The sequence below is a fragment of the Phaenicophaeus curvirostris genome, chromosome 1, assembly GCF_032191515.1.
Source record: "Phaenicophaeus curvirostris isolate KB17595 chromosome 1, BPBGC_Pcur_1.0, whole genome shotgun sequence".
NCBI lineage: Eukaryota > Metazoa > Chordata > Aves > Cuculiformes > Cuculidae > Phaenicophaeus > Phaenicophaeus curvirostris.
Window position 1 is genome coordinate 192,875,288 of NC_091392.1, and position 24,278 is coordinate 192,899,565.

General features: G+C 45.4%; 1 protein-coding gene across 1 annotated transcript; it reads right to left on the reverse strand.

Moving 5' to 3' along the window:
* Positions 1-1,621: 1,621 nt before the first annotated feature.
* Positions 1,622-24,278, reverse strand: DGAT2 (diacylglycerol O-acyltransferase 2). Its single transcript, XM_069883298.1, has 8 exons — positions 24,136-24,278; positions 16,247-16,366; positions 15,127-15,234; positions 14,175-14,245; positions 7,351-7,555; positions 4,781-4,955; positions 3,815-4,017; positions 1,622-3,024 (listed from the first exon to the last, which is right to left on the reverse strand). The coding sequence occupies exons 1-8, from the start codon at positions 24,173-24,175 to the stop codon at positions 2,870-2,872; spliced, it is 1,077 nt and encodes a 358-aa protein (XP_069739399.1). The 5' UTR covers positions 24,176-24,278; the 3' UTR covers positions 1,622-2,869.

The following is a 24,278-nucleotide window of genomic DNA, read 5'->3' on the forward strand; positions in this document are numbered from 1 at the left end:
TTTATCAAGGCTGGTACATCATTGGAGCCTACCTCTTATTATGGCCATGAGAAGAAGCGTGGAAAAAAAAGGGGGAAAGAGTATAGTGGTGCCATCCTGACATTGTCCTAGCAACATGTAGCATGGTCACCACTGAGGTAGAGGTAATAACCTAAATTTTAATAGAAGTTAAAGTTATTTCACAGTATCATCTCTTCTGTTCTGGATGCTGTTAACATCAAAGGCAGCCCCTCCTCAAGAAGCTTCTCTGTTACCCAGGCAAGGGCATAAGTAGGAAAATACACAAGGGAGTGTACCTGCAGTAGCAGGACAACCCCAGTGAGCCTTTTGCTCAATCAAAATCCTTAAACCTACCACAAGCCAGAAACAAAGTTTAGTCAAGGCTCTTATCCCTATTCTCCTAAAACTGGTGACAGCAGGGAAAACCAGCTGCAGAAAATCAGCTTTGAAGGAGTCATTTGACCGTGAGCTCAGTAAGGACAGTGTCCCATGTTGGTACCTTGGGCACAAGATTAGATCAAAGGAAAACTGCCCTTTTATTGTCTAGTGGTAAATAGGTAGAAAAGGTCAATATTCAGTGGCAATCTCATGTTAGACCTTCATTAAGGTGACTTCCAGCACAGCCAAGAGTTTTGGGCAAAGCTGCTCTGACTGCAGTGTGGACAACCACAGGACATTCATTAGTGCAGCCCTTTGCAGGAATGGATCCTTACCTTAAGTGAGGTCCTTCCCTTGCTTTGGGGGTTTTGCAAGCAGCAGCTGTACTTTTATATTAAACTTGATAATTGAACAAATAGTTTGAAAGAGGTCTGCAAGAGCTGACCTGCTCCAGTTCGTGCCAAAGAATGAGAACAGAGCATTCATGGCTCTCTCTGCTGTGTATTTCCAGCCTAGTCACTGGAAACCTAGCCTTGATGTTGGCTAGCAGAAAACCAAAAAAAGCAAATCCATTTTACTAGCAGGGAGAAGGGGAGGTTAGCAACACCTTCTAGAGCAGGAGGCTTCCAAAGTCCACTCCCCAAGCCTAAGAAGGGCAAAGAATAAGTTTAGCTTTCACCTTGAAGAACAGCAGTATCAGCCTGTGGAGGTCAGCCAGTATTGATGGACCTCTCCTAGGCCAGCCCCAGCCCAAGAGACAACAGGATAAACCCTTACTTGTTACTAAAAGAGTCCACATGAACTTTACAGCAGCATGTGCTATTTCTGGAGCACTTTGCACCTCTAGTGGTGGAAGGGTAGGTGGCTCTGACAAGAGCTAGAAAGATTTCCTCAGCTGAGGACCAGGGATACAATCCAGCTCTGCATGCTCTGCAGCAACAAACCCCAGATTTGCTGAGAGAAGCGACAGGACATGAATGTCCTTTATCTACTCAGTGAAGGAGTTCCACTGATGTAGGGTTGCCTTATACATTGACAGGCAAAAATCCACCCTAAAACCAAAGATTTGCTTAGCCTATCCTGGTTGTCCCATTCAGGGGCACAGATTAGTGTTTGCTTTTGGACAGACATACCAGTTTTCTTCCTGTAAAAGCCAAAGCACAGCTGCAATCACACAAACAATTGCTGTAACATGAACCCAGCCACATGCCACTGCAACACCAAAGAGACCAAAGCAGCCCACTATTTTTGCCCAAGTTTATTTCTAGAAATTTGTACAAAAATTGATACTCTGTAATACAATAGTCTATCAAATGACAGATGAACATTTGTCTTTAGAGGCAAAGTTCCAGGAATGTGAAGTACCATCCTCTTGCATGGAAAAGGCACATTTTTGAGCGCAAAATACACTCAACTGAACCATCAAAAAGGCAAGTCAGACATGCAAGTAGTGCAATGTTTCAGGTTTACACAAACACATTGTACTCTGAAGAAATCTCACTACAAGCAGTGTTAATATCCACATAGACATTTTATAAACACTTTAAAAAGTCACTCGCTTGAGATCCTATGCATGGAAAGGCTACTCCTTTACATTCACTGGACGGAATATTTAAAAGCCATCTTTGGGCAGAAGTTACTCCTAGCTTTCCCCAAATGGTATCCCAAACATTTGCATGAATAGACCCACTGCATTTACCCCTACAGGCTACCCTAAGGGTCTGCAACACTGGGGCACACGATTGCACCATCCCACTGCTCCTAGAACTTGTCCCTGGGAGTTGTGTGGCTATGAAGGAGTCCCATAACCCCAGCTACACACCTCTGTGCAAGCAGCAGCTGGGACAGACCTGCTTCTAACCCGACATTCAAAATAGATGTAATGAAACAACAGCCACCAAAAGTAGCCACCACACTGTATGGATCAAGGTCCACCAGACTCATTTCCTTTGGTCCCCTGCACTGCACAACAGTAGGTGCCACACCAGGGGATCTGGCAGCCTGCTTGTGCTTTCAAAAGTGGCTTTTCCAAAGCAGAAGTGCCCTTGTGCTATGTAACCATGTCTCCACATGGCTCTTGTACAACTGCCATCCTAGTCAAATCAACCTGTTGTTTTTTTGACTGAAAACCAGACCGATCCTACTCTCCCAAAATAGCTTGTGCTAGTGAGTTCAATAGCTGTAGGAACGCCTCTGATCCATTGCTGGCAATCCAACAGCATTATACAGCAGATTACAAAAGGTAATCATTTCTCCCATCCAAATCCTTACAGCAATGGAGAGTTGTGCTTTTTTTGATAGAAAGACATTTGTAATGGGGTTTATCCAAAGTAAAACCATTTATTTTTTAAAAGTGGTCTAGCAATACTTTAAACACCTTCTTTGAAAGACACATTCACCCACATATGCTTGCAAGTAGATGGTGACAGCTTGGACTCCTGGAGAAGGTGTGTTGATTCCGAGAGAAGGAGATGCTGCTGAGCCAGTCTCTTCAGTTGACTTCCAAGACCTCAGTCTCTGGCAGGCCAAATTTGCTCTTATACTTGTCAAAGAGTTTGATCAGGGAGTCCACATATATGCCGTGGTAGAAGTCCACTTCCTTCTGGGATGGATTATCAATTTTGGGGATGGTGATGGGTTCCCCAACTAATAAAAAGAGGAAAAGATCCACATGTTAGGTTGAATGTTTCTGTACAGCCTGGAGATGATCTGTCCTCTATGACCACAGGTATGGTAGTTCAGCATGTCCACCCCAGCACAGCTTGCCATTATAGCAGAGGTTTGCCCAATTCCTCCCAGTTTTGCTAGCCTCTGAGGCACAGTTTTCCCACCATCAGGACCCTCATCACATCTACAGTGATTCCTAGATGCATGTTAGCTACACAAATGCCAGCAGTGCAGAGCCCCAACTGTGCAAGGTGACTGGGAAGTCCCACTTGCTTCCATTTAGACAGAACAATAAATCCCTCAATTAACAGGAAAGCTGCAGTTCTCATGCATTTTCCTATACATGCTGCAAAAGCAGAGAAGCACAAAATTCTTTCCCTTAAAGTCTTGCTGCTTTGGGTTGGAAGACTTAAAGGCAAGTTTTAAGATTGGCTTTAAGGTTCGCCTACCAGGCAGCATCACATTTCCAGTTCTAGGAGTGTGGGAGGGGCAGGCTGCTTCTGACCTTAATCATGCACGAAGGTAGCAGTTAATCATTATTTTCCCAGAGCAGCTCACTTGCAAAACCTGTCTAGCAGCAGAGCACGATGGAAGGCTTGTAGCCTCTAGAAACTCTAGGTCATTAGCTGTGCTGGAAGGTTTCATACAGACAGGAAAACAGATCTGTGTAGTCAAGACTCCAAGACCAAGCTAGAATAGGGGTAGTGCATAGACTCAAGTATGTTACTACATAGAGGAGCACATAGCATGTTTATAACCAAGATCTTACCAACAGTAGTGATGGGCTTTGAGTAAGGTAACAAGCCCCAGGTGTTGGAGGAAAAGAGGCCACGGCCATGAAAGATGCATGGAGCAAAGCCAATGTGCTTCTGAAACTTCTTCTGAACCCATCTTCCCCAGGAACCCTCCTCAAAGATCACCTGCTTGAACACTTCATTCTCCCCAAAAGAGTAGACAGGAACCAAGTCCGCACTAAAAAGAAGGAAAGATGTTAGTACCTCACACCCCTGGTCTGCAGTCAATGCTACAGCACCACACTCGGTGTTGTGTACTTTTTCAGGCTGCACAATTGCAGATTTTACTGGCTGGAGCTTTGTCTGCAGCACAATGTACTGACATAAGTCAGACTTGACAGGTCCAGGGAGGTTATTCTCCCTCTGTACTTGGCACTGGTGAGACCGCTCCTTGAATCCTGTGTTCAGTTCTGGGCCCCTCACCACAAGAAGGATGTTGAGGCTCTGGAGCGAGTCCAGAGAAGAGCAACGAAGCTGGTGAGGGGGCTGGAGAACAGGCCTTATGAGGAACGGCTGAAAGAGTTGGGGTTGTTTAGCCTGGAGAAGAGGAAGCTGAGGGGAGACCTTATCACTCTACAACTACCTGAAAGGAAGTTGTGGAGAGGGGTGCTGGCCTCTTCTCCCAAGTGACAGGGGACAGGATGAGAGGGAGTGGCCTCAAGCTCCACCAGGGGAGGTTTAGGCTGAACATTAGGAAAAAATTTTTCACAGAAAGGGTCATTGAGCACTGGAACAGGCTGCCCAAGGAGGTGGCTTTTTGCCCCAGTCCCCTGCTCAAGGGCAGCAGACAGGACAGGCTCATGTGTCTGATGCTCTGAGTGTACATCCACACAACACAGCAAGACTGCAGAAAGGAGAATCTAAGACATCAGCTGCTTCAGGGGATAAAAGCACCTTTCATATGCTAGCAGTACTGCTCTGACTTTGAGGTTGCCTCTTACCCGTGCCGTAGAGCTAGTTTCACAAATCCTTTTCGGTTTTTCAGTGTCACAGAGTTCTTCCCTGGGGTGCTGTTCAGGGACTCCGCTGCTCCTCCAACCACGATGATGATGGCATTACCACTGCCATTCTTGGACAAGATGTAGTCTATGCTGTCACGGTTCACAGGACATATACCTACACATCAAAGAGAAATAAGGGTCAAGCTGCAAAATTAAGAGGATCTTGAAGACACCAGCCATACTTTGTGCCAAAACATTTGTGCCTTGATTGAAAGTTGGATTGTACAACTTCCCCGTGGTCATAGTAGGTTAGGTACAGCATCAGGCAACCTGCTGCTCAGCTAAACAAGCAGTTCATAGACCTGTACAGCACTGAACTTGGTCATAAACAAACTCCAACACCAGATCTCAAAAAGTTGCCCTTAACACAAAAGACTTAAAAGATTTTCCTCTGTGCTTAGTGATGCCAAAGCAATTGTTTAAAACATCTCCAAGTCAACTGGTTTATCCTTAGGGGGTAAGCAAAGCGATTGTGTTTTGATGCACGAGAGTCTGAATTTTACTAGTTTCTCAGGAAAACCAAATATGGAATAGGTCTTCCTTTAGGAGGATGTTTTAGTGATACAAAGAATAAACTGATAAGCCTTCCAGTGACAGACCTATTTTACAGGTTAGTTAAAAAAAAAGTTCTGTTGCATAGTGAGAACTCAATCCTTTGTCCTCCTGGGAAGGAAAAGATGTATAGGACAGAGTGCTCAATTAATTCCATACTCTAAGATGAGTTTCTGGAAAGGTCTTTCGCCCCACCCCACACTGCAAGGGACAGGACTGCACTACTGTGGCAGGTGCTCCTGTCTCTGCCAGGGAGTTGGCCTGACTCATGGTGCAGGTGGCAAGACTCAAGTTGCAAACCCCACTGCCTCAGAGACCACTCCAACCAATAAGTGTCATAACCATATAATCGCAAATCCCGATCCAACTTTGGTATGAATGGAGCCCCCATCAGGAGCTGTTGGGTCCCCTCCTGAAGCAACAGCCTGCAGCATGAGGCCGTCCCCATGGTAGGGACACCTGTCACAGACATCAGGTCTGAACACCCTCACTTTAACAGGCCAGTGAACACACTATAGGATCCTTCCCTGCACCCTCAAAACCCTAAAAGTTCTAGGTTATCCTTTCAACAGTGTTGTCAGCACTTAGTGATCTTTACCATTCCATTACAAAGTCTGGGCCAGTCCCTGTGACATACAAACCTATACATTGTATGGACACCTAGTTTCCAAAGTAAATTTTTGCTAGTTGCGATTCCACCTCTGACTGTCAGTAGTTCTGGTTCTGTGACAACTACCAGTCACAGCACATCGACTTGAACAAGCAACCCCTACCAGTCCCCACTCCAGGGATCCTATTCAGCCCAATGAAAGAGGAAACCTGGGAAGGGCAGTATTACACAATTTAATTTTAGAAGTCAATTCCACACATCTCATGATTGTCATCACTTGAACCAAGAACTAAATTATGAATGGGCCCTGTGGAATTACACAGAGCAAGTCTGCAAGCCTCCATGTGCATCTTGAAACTCTGGGCATCAAGGTCACGAACTAATCCCAGTTCCAGACCTCAGGGGAGTAGACCTCACTTGAAATTTCAGCTGGATTTGGAGATTAAAACTCCATTTCTTTCAACACAGTTATAATTCTCCCTGACCATGTTTCCTTTGAAAGGCTCAAGCTATGCTTGCTATTCTAAAAGGACAGACAGAAGCCTTTGCACTTCTTCCATTCTCCACATGAAGACTCACTGACTACACAGCCCTGGCTATCAGGGCAGCACAGATTCATGCTCAGCCATTTCACACTTGTTAGCAGAAGGAGATTATACCTACTCACAGCACTCAACATTGAAATCCTTCCTCCAGAAAATGCAACCAGACATGTAGACAAGTGGCAGCTGCTGAATTATGCTCTTATTGCATATTCACACAGTATATAATTTTTAATAGCCATTTCTTCATACCTTAGGATCCTTACTGTAACTCTAATCTCTAGCAGGCTGTAAAACATTGCAATATGCAACAGTTGGTTGTAAATCAACTAAGTATGTGTATTGGCACAGTAATATTTGTTAGGATTTCACTTGAAGTGGTTCGTCCACAAAACAATATTGAGGGAATTATCACTTCCCAAGTGATGTTAAAACCTTTGTGGAGACACCCTTAAGTTCTCTCCAACACTGAAAACCTAAGATACCACTGGACAAGGCACTGGGCCAGCTTGCCTAGACTATGCTTTTGCCAAGACAGGTTGGACCAGATTATTCTTGAGGTTCCTTTCAATTTGATATTCCGTGATAGTATGAGTTAAGGATGAATTCAGAGTAGCAGCAGTCCCTGCAGCCCAAGTTAGTCACATTTCTTCACCGCTTCCTCTTGACAACTATATGAAAGCAACGTGATGCTATCAGAGAGAAGTGGCTACGTGAGCTTCTGCCACAGCTTTTCAGTTGTAAGAGGGGAAGACAGCTCAGAGGAAAAGGCATGAGAAGGTGGAGGAAATTGCTCTTGCACTTACCACCAGACATTAAGTAGTCTCTCAAAATAGGCATCCTGAAGTTCCCAGCCAGGGTAGCTAGGTATGGTCGAATCCCAGGGAATTTCTGGCCAACACCTGTGGCCTCTGTGCTGAAGTTGCAAAATGCACCCAAGCCCATGATGCCATGTGGATGGTACCCAAAAATGTAATTTCTGGTGGTCAGCAGATTATGGGTTTTAACCAGCTAGGAAAGAAAAGAGTGAGCTCACATGAAGACAGACATTTTCAGGTAATAGAAAAACAATGGAGAAAAAAGTCAAAGTCACCACCTTTTGTCTCTCTCGTCACAGCCTAAGCACTGACGGTGTGGGCTGTCTTGCATTTCAGAGACTGTGGTAAGAGCAGCCACTTAGATTTCAGTTCCTCACGCAGACTGAGCTGAATAAACAGGCTGATCTTAGACACAAGACTGCCATCCAAGCAAGAATAGGGGTTGGGTTGCAGTAGATTGTGCCCCATTCCTCCACTAATCCCAAAAGTATTCTTGCCCAAACCAACCGAGTTCTTCATGGCCCTGCAGCCATAGCTACGCCTCCTTCCAGGCCCTCTCTCAGCACATTAGTGGCTCACATCCCAGTATTGGGTGGGGTATGGGGGGAAGAATGAAAAAAACAAAAAAAAGTGTCCTGTAACAGAAGAAAGTCTGCTTAATACCTGAAAAAAAGACTCAAGCACTTAATATGCCTGCTGGCCACCCTTGAAGGGGGAAAACATGCAGAAGGGTGGCTTACCAATGGAAACTATCTCTCCTTTCAGAGGTTTTGCTCTAGCCTATATGCCAAAGGGCCAACAAGACACCTCAAGCCATCCACAGCAGGGCTCCAGTCTCTGCAGGACATGCTGCAGGAGCAGTGATCATATTGGTTTGGGATTGTGCAATGTTCCTAACCATTTACTCATCTGCTCACACAGCACGGACACTCCAAAGCTGTCTTCGTCACGCACAGCATAACCCATGCCCTGGTACAAGTGCCACAGGCTCTTTTGATGCTATAAGTAACAGCAGTGTCTCATGCATCAGAGCGCCTTTCCCTAGCAGTATACAAACAAAGTAAGCATACACCAGGACTGCTGCATCACTCTCTGAAAGCAGAGATCAAATTCAAAATTTTTCAGGCTGCAGTGGCACCAGTTTCTGCTGACTGCAACACCCCAGTAGCTTTCAGACCAGGGCAGGACCTACAAGCCCCAGCTGCACCCTCAATCTGAGGCAATAAACAACTGCTCCCCATTCCCAAAACTGTGCATGTAAAGGTCACTGTCAGCTCCTATAGGAAAAATACCCACAGATTTCCAAGATGTCACATCAGCATTACATATCCCACTGCCTTGGCCAAGAAGTGCTTTGGCAGTAATCAAGCAAGTCCTTTTTTGTTGAATCATGCTACATGGAGCTGAAGTGCCATTGCGACACACTGAAGCAGTGCCCAGAAATTTGATTCCCTCTTCCCCACGTTCCCACCACTGTCCCTCGATAAGGCTACTGCATTTGTGCTATTTAAGACAGCAGCTGCAATACAGGCATGAGAGAAGCAGGTTAAGCAAGTTGACTGCCCCTCTACAAACTTTCCTCTAGCTTTGAGGTCACTTAGGGCTCCAGGAAGCATGTGCAGATGCTTGTGGTTGAGCAGCTCTGTAGAACCCCACAGCCTGTGTCACACTTAGTCATCCTTTCTCCCCTTCCTCTTCTTGCCCAATTAGTAGGCAACTTGGCTTTCACACCTCCCTCAACCAATTAGGGCAAACAAGTACCCCAGACTAGACTGGAAACCACTCTCCAGGACAGATTGACAGACTGCAGGGGAAAAAGCAATGATACAGTACGCAAACCCTCCATCTCTCAGCTCTTGCTCAGTGGCAGACACTCTTTAGAGCTCTTGTCTGAGCAGGGTGGGGATTTCCAGGCTCTGAGCTTCATTCTTCATCTGCACCAAGCACAGCTGCTTTAAGAGGAAGCCAGCTGAAACAGAGGGTTTGTCCTTGCTACTCTGAGGCATGAGGCATTTGTGAGACAAGCCACATATCTGCCCTCATACAGAAGACATGTTGTTCTGCTGCCAGCCATGGCAAGCACCCTGCTCCAGCCCCTCCACATATAAGGACACACAGATCCCAGTGGAGCCCATTGCTTTTATATCTTATGCAACTCCCAGCCAAGCTATCACTTTGTCTGCTTTCCAAGACCTCCTGTTATGCAGGCAGAGGGTTCCATTTACCCTGCTTGGTGATACCTACCACACTCACTCCACGCCACTTGTGCAAGAAATTCAGAAGCAAAGCAAGGGTTGTGCAGGGAACCAACTCACCTGCACAGCCCAACTAAGATAAGCAAGAAGGGGAATACCTGAGCAGCACTGGGGACTCAATGAGAATCAAGTGTTCACAACAGGGATTTACAGATCTGAAAGTCAGTCTGATATTCATATATACACACTTTCCCCCAGCAGTTTGTCCCATGCAGGCTGCCACTGCCCTCCACAGGCAGTCTCGCAACAGGAAGGTTCACAGAAGATGAACTTGCCTTCCTGAACCCGAGTCAAGACAGGGTAACCAAGGACTGCAGGCACCAGACAAGTTTGTGCACTTATCTGCAAGTGGTGCAGGTCTTGGATCTGCTAATGCATAAACTCAACCCCAGGTGTGACCTGCCAAAAGCAGAGACTTTACAGACCCCTAAATTTAACCTAGAAGCAGGAATTTTTGAAGTGCTGTAATCACTTATTTCTAGTCTCAAGCATATTGAAGACTTCCTTAGGAGGCTAATCACTCGCTAGTTTTCTTGCACCTTTCCTCTTAAAAAGGTCTTCTCTAGTCTCACTGACCTCAGGTCCTTGAAGGCTTAGTGCCTCCAAGCACATCCATGTGCTGAAGCACATCCATGGTGCATGCCAGCCTGGGAACTGCAGAGCTGGGACTGAAGCTGGACCTTCACCCCACTGCACCAACACTCCCGTTCCCAGCTGCTGTCCTAGACCAAACCCATTGCAGTGGGAGCAAAGGTCCATCCACCTGCCATTGCAATAACATTTCTATAAACAGATCTATAACAGAAACAATAAAGGAGTGCAATTGTGGAAGAACTAGTGTAAATATTTGAGTGCCAGATACACCCATGTAATAGTACTGCCTATTTAATTTGGAGAAACAGGATGAGTAAGTAGCATATTCAAGTGTAAAGGGACTGCAGAGACACTGCTGCTCAGCACCCGGAGCCAGCAAAGAGCAGGATGAAAATGAGTGGGTGGGTGCTCAACCTACCAGCAAGCTGAGCAGCACAGTGACTACAGAAGCATGCGGAGAGCTGCAAGTTAGAACTCATCCTGCAGGATCCGAGCAAGAGCAGAGAGCATATAAACTTGCAAAACAATTGAACAATTGCAGTTAGCTGCATCACACTCAGAAGCCCTATGGAAGAAATTATCTCACCTTCCCAGCAGGCCAGGACCTGAATACCCCTGTAGGCTCTCAATATTACCATCACACTACATCACATGTGTGAAGCAAAAGTTTCCATTTCCATTCCATAAGTCATCTACAACTAAAAGACGCTTTGCCAGGAAGCCAGCCAAGCAAGATAAAATGTTGCAAGAAAGTCACTGTTTTGCAGCAGTCCCTGCTCTGACACACTGCAAGCTCTCCCATCTCAGCAGGAGACTGATAAGGTCTCACAGTGCACACCTGAAATGCTCACTGCTTGACAAAAAGTGAGCCAAAGGTCTTCAGTCCTTGCTATCTGAAGTGCTGTTACCTACAGAGATAAGCAGTAGCTGTGCTCACATGCTCAGGTGACGACTTCTTCACCTAAAGACAACCTTTAGATTGTGGTACCCCCCACATGACATCCTCAGATCAGCAGGATGTGCTCAGGTGGCTGCTGGGACCTCTTGCCTCTGCAGCAGTTGGACTGAGTCCAGCCAGGCACACAGGACTAAGCTCACACCTGCAAGAGCTCAGGTCTTATGTGGCAGTTCAACACCAGGATTTAGCTCACTAGAAATTTCCTCAGCCACTTCATGCATTGCTTAGCTTAAAGCACTATTTACAAGGCCAGCCACTAAGCAGCAGACAAACTTAAGCTTCTAGTGCCCTAAATAGCTTATTACTCTCAGAGCAGCTGTATGAAGCCCCAGTGAATGTGAATACCTCTGCTCATGCTGAGGAATTGAGCTAGATTCAGGCTGGTTTTCAAATCCACTTGGTATTATAAAACATGACCAAATCATCTCCAGATACCTGTACAATTGTCCTACTGGTGCTGACTCAGGTAAAGACCAAGCATAATCATAAAAAATGTCAGAGCCAAGCCTGCCTCTTATGCAGCTACTCTGATCAAGTAAACCTGATGCCAGCAGGTAAAACTGTGGAAGAATGTAGCAGACTTAGCTACAAGTTCTAACATACAGCTTTGTCAGATGTCAGTACTGGTGCTGTTTCAGTCAGGCCAGATCCAGTTTGCAAACTCAAGACTGATCTTGCATGAGCTAGGTACAAGGAAACCTTGGCCTTCAGAACCACAGCCACTGAGCTGAGTTTAGCATTACAAGAACTACTCATAAGGTTGTCACTGGTGTGACCTGCTCTCATGGTGCCCATGAGATATGACAGGTGAGTTCCCCAACAAACTACAAGCCAGAGAGATAAAGCTCTGCCAAGCCAACAAGAAAGCTGAAGAGGGACTCCTTACAAAGTCTTGTAGTGATAGGACTAGGGGAAATGGGTATAAATTGGAGGGGGACAGATTTAGACTAGACATAAGGAAGAATTTCGTCACCATGAGGGTGGTGAGGCACTGGCACAGGTTGCCCAGGGAAGTTGTGGCTGCCCCATCCCTGGAGGTGTTCAGGGCCAGGTTGGATGGGGCTCTGAGCAGCCTGATCTAGTGGGAGGTGTCCCTGCCCATGGCAGGGGGGGGTGGAACTACATGGTCTTTAAAGTCCCTTCCAACCCAAACTATTCTATGATTACATAGACAGTTCAGGATCCAGACAACAGGACTTTGCAGACAGAAGATTTAAAGTAGCCACCACCTCTAGACCAGTCTCCCTCTTGTCTGAAGACAGGTAAATAGTTCATCCAAGGAATCCCCATCCTTTTAGGAAGTTCAAACCCATGGCATTCTGGTGGTTAATACCACTCCTTATAAGAGATTATATTCATGCCCATACTTGCAGGCAACCAGGTCCAGCACCTCACAGCCCCATGATCCCTGTAGCAGGTTTTAACAGCCAGCTGACTGTCTCTCCACAGCAGATGCAGGAGTTACCCCACAGCCGTCAACCCTCATACATGCATTTGCATACAATTTACTACTGGGGTCTGTAAACTTTGCACGACCCCACCCCTCTAGTGACAAAGGAATTGCAGCCATAGGGAATTTTCACAAACATACCATGTGAACTAGCAACTATTCACCTAAAAAAACCCAGAGGTTTACTTTATCTACCCAATCCCTTATCTAAACCTACTTGAACAACCCAATCTTTTGACAAGCTTCCAATATCTCTAGTATCTAGACAGTGGATCTAACTCACATGGCTGGCACTGAGCACATTTCCACGAAGATGGGGCTAAGTTTCACCTTTCCTTTGAAGGTTTACAAGCGGACCAGTCATGACTGATGACCCTCTTGAATCAAGCCCTCCAGAGACACCAGCTCATTTTAGCCTTCAGCAATATCAAGAAGGCAGGGCTTGTTGCAGTACTGAGAACTTGGTATTGGGGGACTACCCATTTCAGGCCCTCCCATACTAGAACATTCTCTGTTCTCCTTTAGCTACGAGACCTTGGTCAGCCAGTCACTTGCACTCTGTGCAGTTTGAGTCTTTTTACATGTACACCTGGCAAGAATTACCTGTTAACAGCAGCAAGACTGCAGCAAAAGTGCTCACCAGAAGCATGGTCAGGCACCCCAAAATTTTGAGTGATTTTGCAAAGGAAGAATTCAGTCTGCACCACTTTGATATCCCGCTGGAATTGGACTTCCTACTGCCTTCTGAGGCTGGACTATCTTAGGGTAGGGCAGTTCAAAAGCCATGACAAGGTCCCCAGCTTTTGCTCAGGCTGAATAAAACTTGCTGACAGCCTTACATAACCATCCTTTCAGCTGTGTGTCTTTCCAAAGAGGATCAAGTTCCCTCCTAGCTGAATTTGGCTTCTGCTCCTCTCCAAGTCCTTCAGCTAATTCTGCAGCCCCCAGAGCAGACTGGCAGTTCTGTCTGCTGTCTGCAACTCATCTGAACTAGCAGGGAAAATCGAGCAGAAGGTGAACAAGTTACAAGACAGAATTGGTGCTATTCCCACTGCTGCAAAACCCTCTTTCCCCAAAGATGCTAGACCTGGGAGCCAATTTCATTGCTCCCAGTGAAGTGATAGGACTTGTGAGGCACAGGTTTCTCAGCTATTCTTACCCAGCATAATGGTGCCCTAGAGCATAACTGGAAAACAGACCACAACTAAGCTAGATGTACAAGAGGGGAACGAGGCAGAGCTAGGCACAGCTGATTGCTGTGGCACAAATCAGTGATGCAGCCTTACTGCAAAGATTGTGATTGCTTCAAGAAGCCTGGTGATAAAGCCATCAGAACAAGCATCTCCTACAAACCATGATACCAGAACTGATGATGCATTTCAGATTTTATAACCATAGCTGATCCAAGCACTAGTATGACAATTGTAAGTAAGCCATGTCCTGCTTACAGTTCAGTGTCATGCATAGGCTAATGTAGGTCCAACATCTCCGCAAGGGTTATTACAACTAGCCTAAAACCATTAAGTCCCAATGGATAGAGTTAACTGTTACTTACTCTTATTGGAAAATAATCCCTGAAGTACCTCCATATAGCCCAATTTCTCACCCATTGGGATCTTCTTCCACCTGAAGGGGGGAAAATGAAATCATGTTTTTAAAGCTCTTTCCCACATGAGTGCCCACCAAAAAGCCTAGAGGATTCCAGATAAGTTGCTATCTCACTAGAAAAAAAAAAAAATCAACAATCATAGTCCTCTAAGGGAGCAGGACACCCAAATCTCACTAAAATCAAGTGAAACTATCCATTCCCAGAACTTCAGGATACTTCAAGCTAATTAAGGCCTGACAACAAATTCAGAGTAGGATATGACTTGGTATTCCGCTGTAGTTGGGCAATGGACACTTCAAGCTAGAAGCAGCTCAATGTTAACCTCAGATTCATCTTTTGGGGAAGGAAGGCCAAGATCCTGGACAATTTCACTGGTCTTGAAGCAATGGGGAGTTGTCTAATGCAGCTACAAAAGGACTTGCCATCAAACCTTCTTGCCATTGCTGTAGCATGGTCTCAGAGCCATTTTCTGTGTGTTTTTTGAAATAAGTTTTCTGCTTACTTTGCAGCAACACTGACTCCATAAAGGAATGACATTTTAATAGTCATGCCACAATGTGAACCTTGCAAGAACTGCAGAGAACAGCAAGACCATGAGTGCTAACGTGGATCTTTCTGATTTATAGGAAGAATCTAAGCCTCAAATGCGTTGCTACAAACCAGCACCAGTACAGTATTAGTGCACACTATCCTGTATTACTCCCAGCATCAATAAAACCTGCAGTCACTGCTTATACTGAGGGATGGCATTTGTATACTTCACTGTATAGTGCTTTTGGTCAGTGATTCAACCAAGTCCCACTAAGAAGGGAAGTCACACATTATATGGAAGTGCTTCTTTGTCCAAATACTAAGACAGGGACACTTAAACAGCATGAATCTACTCTGCAATATTTACCTTTCTTTGGTGTATTCCAGTCAAATACCAGCCAGGCTAAATATAGAGCAGCAATCGCCCAGCAATCTGTGCACAGTATGTACATGAGGATTAAAGTGCAAGCAACACCTGGATAGGTCAAGAAAGAAGAAAACAAGGTTGCATCATATTTTGGTCTGCATTTACACTTGCATTAAGGGTCCCTTGCCTTTTGACCCTTCTGTACTGAAGTCTTAGTCTCAATCTGTTGTCATTAATCCTCAATTAAATCTTATTTAGCTAAAAAACCCCGTATGTAGAATTGAGATGTCTTCCTCCAAAGCTACCCGATTTGAAGTACTTCAACCCTCCCTTCATGGTTTCTCAAGGTATCTCTTCTATAAGATCTCCAGGTAGGACAAATGCTCCACCAGGCAACAGTGAGATTTCACCAGCATTGAGATTTGTTACCCATGCAAACCGTGTTTTTCACAGCTACACAAATCTTCCATGTTACACTAGCTCTAAGCCAGCCACCCCACTATGGTGCCAGAGATCACCTACAACTGCTATTGGCATTAAAACCAACTAGACTGGGAAGGAACAGTAAGACATCGACTGACTGCAATCAGCATCTTCCTACAGTGCTTTTATCAACAATGCTATTGAGCAAAGCAGCCTCAGAGTTCACAAAGTAGTACAGACTGTTCAGATACTTCTGTTACTGGTCTAACATACATTTTTTTGCCCATCTCTGGTACTTCTTGGAGAGAGAATAAGCAAGAGAAAGGCACTCTTGTTGCAATCAGTTGCATCAGTTATCCTTTGCTTCTAAGAAATTTCTTCTCTGGGGACATTCCCATGAATGAGTCAAGGGAGAGATTTCCAATTGCTTCAGTCTAATTTGTGTGGTAGACAAATGAGTTAATCAGCAGGTCTTTCTGTAGCTCCTATGGTTTTCTAGAGCCAGGTAAAGTCATTCGTTGCCTAAACACCAAACAAAGCAATTGTTCTACAACATCCCTGCACCCCAGAAACTGTCCTATGTGATGCAGGGCACATCCAGTAATTAACGCTTAGGTAAAAGTTAACATTTTTGCATTAAACCTCTTCCAGAATTAAGGAAAAAAAGGCTTTGTTTAGGCCAGATGGTGTTACCTACCCATGATAAGGAAAGTGAGAACCCATTGCAGCACAGAGATGATCTGGAGTTGTTTCTCTACTTTGGATTTAGAAAGCCAGAACAAGTCTTGCAGAGCAGAAAGAATGCTTGATCCTGTGCCTAAGAAAAAGGAACAGAAATGAAGTTACATTTGCACACTGAGCAAAGATAACTATTTTCCTTTCAAATACGAGATCTTAAATCAATGTTTGTGCAATTTGCTTTCAAAGCAAGGCTTGTCAGAGGCTAATATTTTCTATGGAGTCTAGCCATCCTGGAAGCAGAAGGGCTGCCATCTGTGAACATCCAGCTGTTTGGGGGATGCCGGAGGAGATTAATGGGGAACACCAGTCCCCACTTGAGCAAGCCTATATTCACTTGACCATAAAAGTGCAGAGTACGTTCACACATGGTCCTAACATGCACACCACCTCCAACTGCCAGGTCCTGGAAGTAGCATGCGATAATAGGGAAACCCACTAGTTCACCATAAGACAAAGATCAACTGTCCCAAACCACAGGCAAGCACAAACCAGGCCTTGGCCTGACCTGTTACTCATCCACCCTTCACCAGGTCCGTTGCACAACTCCTGCGTGCATGTTCAAGGAAAGCTCTGCACTCCAGCCTTACACAGCACAGCCCAAAGTTGCTAGCTGAGCAACATCTCACCCCACAACCTTAGGGATTCACAGCTCCAAGGATAAGTTAAAACTATCAGTGTTTCTAAAGTAGTAAATGAGGAAGAGAAGTTGAATTCTCCTCTCAGAGGTTTAAGCTATTCAAGCAAGGAGAAGCAAGTTAAATACCAAAATGAAAGACTACTTCTATGAGCAACCCACTGCAGCATTTGTGTGGACGCTTAACAATCTCAAAAAGAAGCACTTGCAAGCATGTTTACTTTCACTTCTCTTCATTACTTTATTACACAAGCACCATAACTGGGTAAAACACAAATCAAACTGCTGGCCTACAAAGATGTGCGTTTATACGTTTCCTTTTCTAATAACAGGCTGATCCTTAAACAGAAGGGATGCAAGGCTGCTAAGCAGCTACTATATTGAATGGGTTCAGTCCCTGCCGTTGCTGCCAAGGCATGACACTGATACTTGAGATACCATAGCAAGTGCTCACGCTTAGTCAAATGAAAGTTTGATAGAGAAGAGGCTTTCCTCTAGATATAGAAGGTATTGTAGTTTTGGTAGTTTCTACAAAGCAGGTTTCACTAATGCAGCCTTTAAATATGCAAAGCATCTCTGCAGTCTTTGCTGTTGCCCTTGCTGATAGACTAAGTAATAGGATTAACACACAGTAGCTGCATCTGTAGAACTGCTGTATTAGTTTTGCAGCTTCTTCGCTCCCTCTGTTAAATGCCATTTAATGTTAAGCCTGAGCACAGTCCCTAGGACTGAAAGCTACACACCTAAATGTTTCTGCTAGAAAAAGACATGGACCAGGAGCCACACCTGAGTCTGCAGAATCTAGAAACCCAGAGCCAGCCCACCTAGCTCAGATCTTTGGCTCTGCTTAATCTACACTGAATGAACAATCACAGCAATTATGGGGCATTAACTACCCCAAGCAGACCAAGTTTTGGTGAAGGATAAATCATGTCACTGCAACTGCCAGTAGACTAAAGCCCACAACACCAACCCAGTCTGAAGGAACAGCTCAAGTTGAAGGCAGATCTTTAAGATAACATGCTATATGCTGAAGTCACTCTTAATGATGTAATTCCCCAGTTTAAGATGCAACATGCTGATGAGTTAAATTACCACCACACACTGAGGTGCAACACTGGAGTGCCCAAGCAGGACAACTCAGAAATCCTGTGCTGCAGCTCTTAACATTTGACAATAAATGCCCAAATTTGGGGTGAGTGAAACTCCACCCTGTTTTTTAAAGTCAGACTCATCTGTCCAAGGGCAACAAATTTGTTATTCCCACTGAGAGGCCACAGCCTATGGGCAGCCTCTAATGCAGCACTAGGAACTTGCTATCCCAAAAACCTGATTTACAAAAACTGCACATGGAACAGACTTCATACGTCCTGAAGACTGTTCAATACTCGAATAAAGGGACCTTTTAACAACAGGGATACAGCCAGTGATGCCACTATGTCCTCAAAATCAGCCAGAAGTCTTCGAGATTGTTTGTGATCCACGACAAAAGCCCAGCCCCATGTAATTTATCCTTCCAGCACCTATAGTTACACTACTAGAACATCACATTCCAGCCTTGGATCAGAAAAATCCATACCCTCTTCTCCCAAAGAGAACAACTGTTTATTTCTCCAGATAAGAATTTGTACTTCAGCATTTTCTAGATGCTTTAAGAAATCGTATGCATTGCTAGCCCTGTAAATAGACTAGTATTGGGTAACATAAGTCAACTTGTCAACATGTTTCTTAAACCGCATTCAGCTTTTTGTGGCAACATTCAACTCTTGTAGACAGAGGGAAGGCACAGGTTTGGCAGACAGCTGAGCACCTGCCCTTGGACAAGTGGTGTCCTGGGTCAGTTATTTACTGAAAGCAAAAACATCCTTTGCAGAGATCTACATTTCCAACAACAGAAAAGCCAGTAGTTACCATGGGCCAAACAATATTAGCATTTAACTCCCAGTTAAAGACATTAAAAGTCATCCAGTGGCAATGGAGGGGTCTGTGGGAATGGGCAGAGGTTATCTAGCAAGTGCATCTGCCTGCACACAGTCTACCTTTGCAGCAGCCTGTACACTCCAGATGGACCCAGTGCATCAAGTACAGGTTGGGCAAATAGATTTTAGTGCTAAGACAGCCTTTTCCAGCCAGTCCTGAACTTGCTGTTCCTAGTGTCAGACTTAACACCTTGTGTATTCAACTTCCACTCAAGCTACAGCTAAAGAAGAAAGGGCGCAAAGCAGCCAGGAGGCATTTTTGGGAAGGCACTCCAGTATCTTGAGAGCCAGGCTAGTTACTAGTGCTAGTGCCACGGCAGAAGAGAATTGAAAACAAATGTGGGGGGCTTGGAGAGACTCAGCCACAGCAGAATAAGCTAACACTGATACTTCGTTTCAGTTCTTTAAAGAAAAGATTTCTTTTTAAGAGCTTTGTGAGCCCACATCAAGCATCATTCATGTATTAAAAACCCAAAGAAGCACAGGAAAGGCAGTTTCTCTCACTTTCAAAGAACACAATTAGCCTAATAACCAAGTTTAATAAGGCCCATTAGACATACCTATCATTAACTTTGAGAATACTGTATACCCCAGCCTTTGGTATCACTTGTATCAGTTTTTTCCCAAAGAAATTTTGAATCCTGGAGAAACAGACCTCCACCTTCTACTGCTGAAGACAGCTGGTTGACCCTGGAATGTTTTCCAGGGCACCTGTTCCAGAACTGGACAGCCTGACTGTTTAGAACCACACCCTTCACAACACACATCTACACAGTAGATATCTTTGCAACTGCTTTCCTGGTCTCATCCAAGATCCTAAGCCCTGTCCACCTGCACTGCAACTCATGCCCTGGAGTACTTCTGCACAAAGCAATGCATGGCTCAAGAATGCTACTTCCAGAGATGGCCAAAAGCAACTTCTCCAGGAGACCTCTCTGCTGCTCAGTGAAATCAGCCATCTGCAGCCTTCCAAGGAAGCTCAGTGACAGCCACCAGCTGTGTCCCAGCTGGCCATGGGCTTAAGTACCCTCACTTGATTCCAGCAGCCAGAGGCAAGCACAAGATATGCTACCAAGGAGATCCTAGAGTCAGTGAAGGGTTTGACCAAGCATCTCACTCACCAGCAACACAGGCTCAGACAGGCACAACATCTGGTTTCCAGCACAGTTTATTTCAGATGATGCACTCAAACACCATGATTTACCCAGGCAGGGAGACAGACCTAAAGGTCTCAGTAGACTAACAGGTCTTCACATTTGGACACCACAAAACCCAATTCACAGCAGTTAATTAAATACCAGTCACATAAATTAGATGTGAGGAAGTGTTACAGATATTTAAAAATACACATAAAAGCTTGTTAAACCATGCATCACCTGTTTCCTTTAAGACAATTAGCATATTAATTCTCAGCCAAGAATTGTACTGCATCACATTCAGCAACTGAATTAGATGTAGCATAGCTGAGCCCCTCCAAAGCATAAGGTGCAAATTGACATTTTGAGCTATGTATTTGGCAGACAAGCTGACATCAGAGCTGTAACAAAGCTAGATTGGCTAAACAGACCACTACTAGGATACTTGTGAGGATCCAGCCTCCCATGCAAGAGCAGGAGTCTGCACTCCAAGCTGCTACATCAAATGCGACATTTGTAAAGCCCCTTCAGCAACACAAGTTATTCTGGGTCCTAGCTTTACTCATATGCCTCAGGTGCAGCGCACAAGCTCTCTGCACTTCCAGCTTTTTGTTAGTGCTATCAGATAGTGAATCATTCATTAGAGAAAAACAAATTACCAGTGTGGCGTATGGTTATCCTGCCCTATAAACAGCTGACTAGAAGTTTGCTCATGCTCTAGGAGACTATTTAATAATCTCATACTATCTGCAGAAAAAACACCCCTATCACTGGAGGTCAACAATATAGTTAAGAGGGACATGTGACAACATTTATTTCAGCCCCACTGGAAAGGAGCTGGGATTCTGCATAGCAAAAACAAATTTGTTATGACATTTATCTCATGTTAGATCTACATTTACTTGCAGCACTGAACTTGGCCTTCAGCCTTGACAGTAGAAGCTATATGTGGGTCAAAGTGAGGTAATATGAGTGTAGACCCAGCTGTCCTAAATCAGACAAGCAGTTTTAGATTTAAGTCACTGAGACTTAATAGCTCTAGACATAAGATAGTGAACCATTTTTCTGCATCTCATTGTGTGCCCAGGGGCAAAGCGTAGGTAGTTGTTCTAAAAGAAGGGGTCAGACACAAGCAAGTCCAGGCCTCTTGCTCCCAAGCAGTTCTGTCAAGAGGAGACACCACAAAACAGCTAGCAGTGATGACAATCCTAAGACAGGAGCCCAAAGGTCCTCCCCCAAGCAGATATTAGGTCTGCCCAACCTCAGATGTAGCATAAGACTAACTCCAAGATAAAGCTGAGCACAATTGTTTTCCTCACCCTGAGCTATTCTACAATTTTGTTCCACCTTACTGGAGTTCGGTATTGCCTAAAGCTTTTAGCCACAGTCCAGCCAAAACATAAGTGAGAAGGAGCTTCTGCAAGGTGAAACAAGGTAAGAGGAGATATTTGTGCAAAGGATAGACTTTAAATGCTCTGGCTACGCTAACATCCTTCCCCAGGGGAACAGAACACCCCCTTGCTGCTTTGCCAAAACACAAGGAGGATAGCGTCTGGATAGCCTATGGCCAAAGTGGGTCAGGTCTGAGGAGATGGCAACCCCTCCTACCCAACCAAAGTGTCTCAAAGCATCATTCAACCCTAGGCACTGATCCAAGACTGCTCAAATTTTTGTAGTATTGGGTTAGTGTCCAAGAAAGTTGTCCTGCATACACCCAGAATTGGATAGAGGTAGATGCCTGAACAGTTTTCCATTTGTTTTTAAATAGAATACAGTCTTTCAGCCAAATTCACAGGCACGGGGACAAAGCCAGGTGCCAGGCAAGCAAGAAGACTGGAGGCCAAAGGACGCTATGAGCCATTCAGCTTTCACCCCACAAAAGTCAGCCCTTTGCACAGTCAAGATACTCAGAAAAGATGGTCAGGGCAGTAGAAAAAAAAGTCTAGCAGGTCTGCTATAAATATCATGTGTAGGGGGAGAATTATCCAACATGAGCAAAGGGCATGTGAGATCCTATGCGTGAACTGCTGCACCACATCACCTTTGCCCAGCACTTGATCTGCAGGGACCCACATCACCATCCCCAAAGCCTAGCCTGTGTCTGAACAACTCTGTCAAGCACCCAGTTTTTGCTTTGAACAGGCAGGCTTTGAAGCTGGTCCTGCGCTTTGTTGCCCATGGCAGGCTACAGAACCAGCAAGGGGTTGCGTTGGTGGATGCTGTAGTCGCCAAGGCAACATCTCCCACCTCTTGAGGCAGAAGCATGTGAAGAAATGAGTAAGGAAGCACAAATATCACCGCAGGACCCCCACGAGGTGCCTCAGAGGAAAACTGACCTGAGGAGAGTTAAGACAGCTTCCCATCGCTAAGCAGGATTATCTAGAGATGAGGCCAATCACTGTCCCTAAACCACACTCCATTTTGAATTATGCACGTGTCCTAGATCCATCATTAACATGCCAACAAGGTGGCCACTGCTCTCTCAGGTCAGCCCTACATATTTTATAGGTCTCCTGAATGATTTATCCTCTATATTTGGCTCACAGTTAACTCTCAATTTAACAGTTCACATGCTGTTAATTCAAATGACTTCATATCAAAACATCACTTGTCTTCTGCTAGTTATGTAAACAAGCTAAGTTACTTTAAGGACCAGATTTGAGCACGGGGAACACATGCAGATCTCCTCCTCAACTGGTTGACAACTGATCCTACAGATCCACCTCTAACATTGGCAGGTGTTACATCTTTCCGATAGATACTAACACCAGTAGCTCTACACACAAGACTGGGCAGGATACCGTGTAAAGGCAAGGGCTCAGGGGTTAATTCACCAGGTTCAGGTCTTCTTGGCTAGTTGATTAAGCAAATCATTAGCTTCATCCCAGGAGGAATTAGCAGTTTGCTTTTTTCAGGGCAGAAAGCCTTTTGCAACACAGGCAGCAATTAATCAAGGACCCTCCGTAAGGCATAGGATAAACCGCTGTCCGAGTGCATTTCCTTGCACAGACCCACTATTTCCAAGTCCTAAGACCTCTAGACAAAGACCCTTGCAGGAGGAGCACAAGGCTCTACTAAGGAAAATATTTAGACTTGTTGAGTTTATTCCTGCAAGATCCCTACAGCTGCTTTCACAAGCACGCAAGGGAGCTTGCAGTTTGAGATTTCACATATTGTCCCTCCAACATCTTTAACCTGCTTGTTTCCACCTGCAGCAGGATGCGTTCGGTGTCTGCAGCAGCTCTGCCCATAACACCCAACCTGCTCCACTCACCCAGAAAGTGACTTACAGCATGGAGGGCTACAAAAGCTTGGATCTACCTCCCAACATAAAGCCTTGCTTCAGCACCAAATCTTCAACTCTCCGTTAAAATAGAAATAGAATCATAGAATCACCAGGTTGGAAGAGACCCACTGGATCATCGAGTCCGACCATTCCTATCAAACACTAAACCATGCCCCTCAGCACCTCATCCACTCATCCCTTAAACACCTGCAGGGATGGTGACTCCACCACCTCACCGGGCAGCCTGCTCCAATGACCCGTTCCATGAAAAATTTTTTCCTGCTGTTCAGCCTGAACCTCCCCTAGTGGAGCTTTAGGCCATTCAAAATAGTGATACTCTTGTTTTCTTCTCTGTTGATGTAGGCATGAGGAACATGACATTACAAAATGAGGATGCAACAGTGAATTTCACCGGCTGTACGGTGTTGATAAAAATTACTACACTTTCCTTCCTCCCATCACAAGGGGGAAAAGGAAAGGCTCATTTCTGAAGCAAGTGCCACACACCCACGTTTTGCCAGAGTGAAAACTCCCTTAGATAAACCAGAGCCCTTTGCAGCGGCTTCAGGAAAGCAGCCCAGTCTTCCCAAAAAACCAAAACCTGCACGGAGAGCCGTAATCCTCACCCCTAAGAAAAACCGTAGCCATCGCGTAAAGGTTTCCCTGCTCAATGCCCTCTCCTGCAGGCAGGAGGAAGGGGAATGCGGTAAAGCTGAGGCTGCCGGCGCTGCTCCCTCCCCGCCTCGCCCCTCGCCCCGCCGGGATGCTGCGTCCCCACCGCCGCATCCTCCCTCCCTGCTCCCCCCGCACCTCGCAGCACCCCGGAGTAGGCGGCGATGATGGTCTTCATGGCGGAGGGGCGGTCAGGTCCCGGCCAGGGCCATGGGACGGAGGCCACGCCGGCTCCTCAGCCCCGGGGGCGGCGGCGAGTGGGAGAAGCAGCGGCCGCGCAC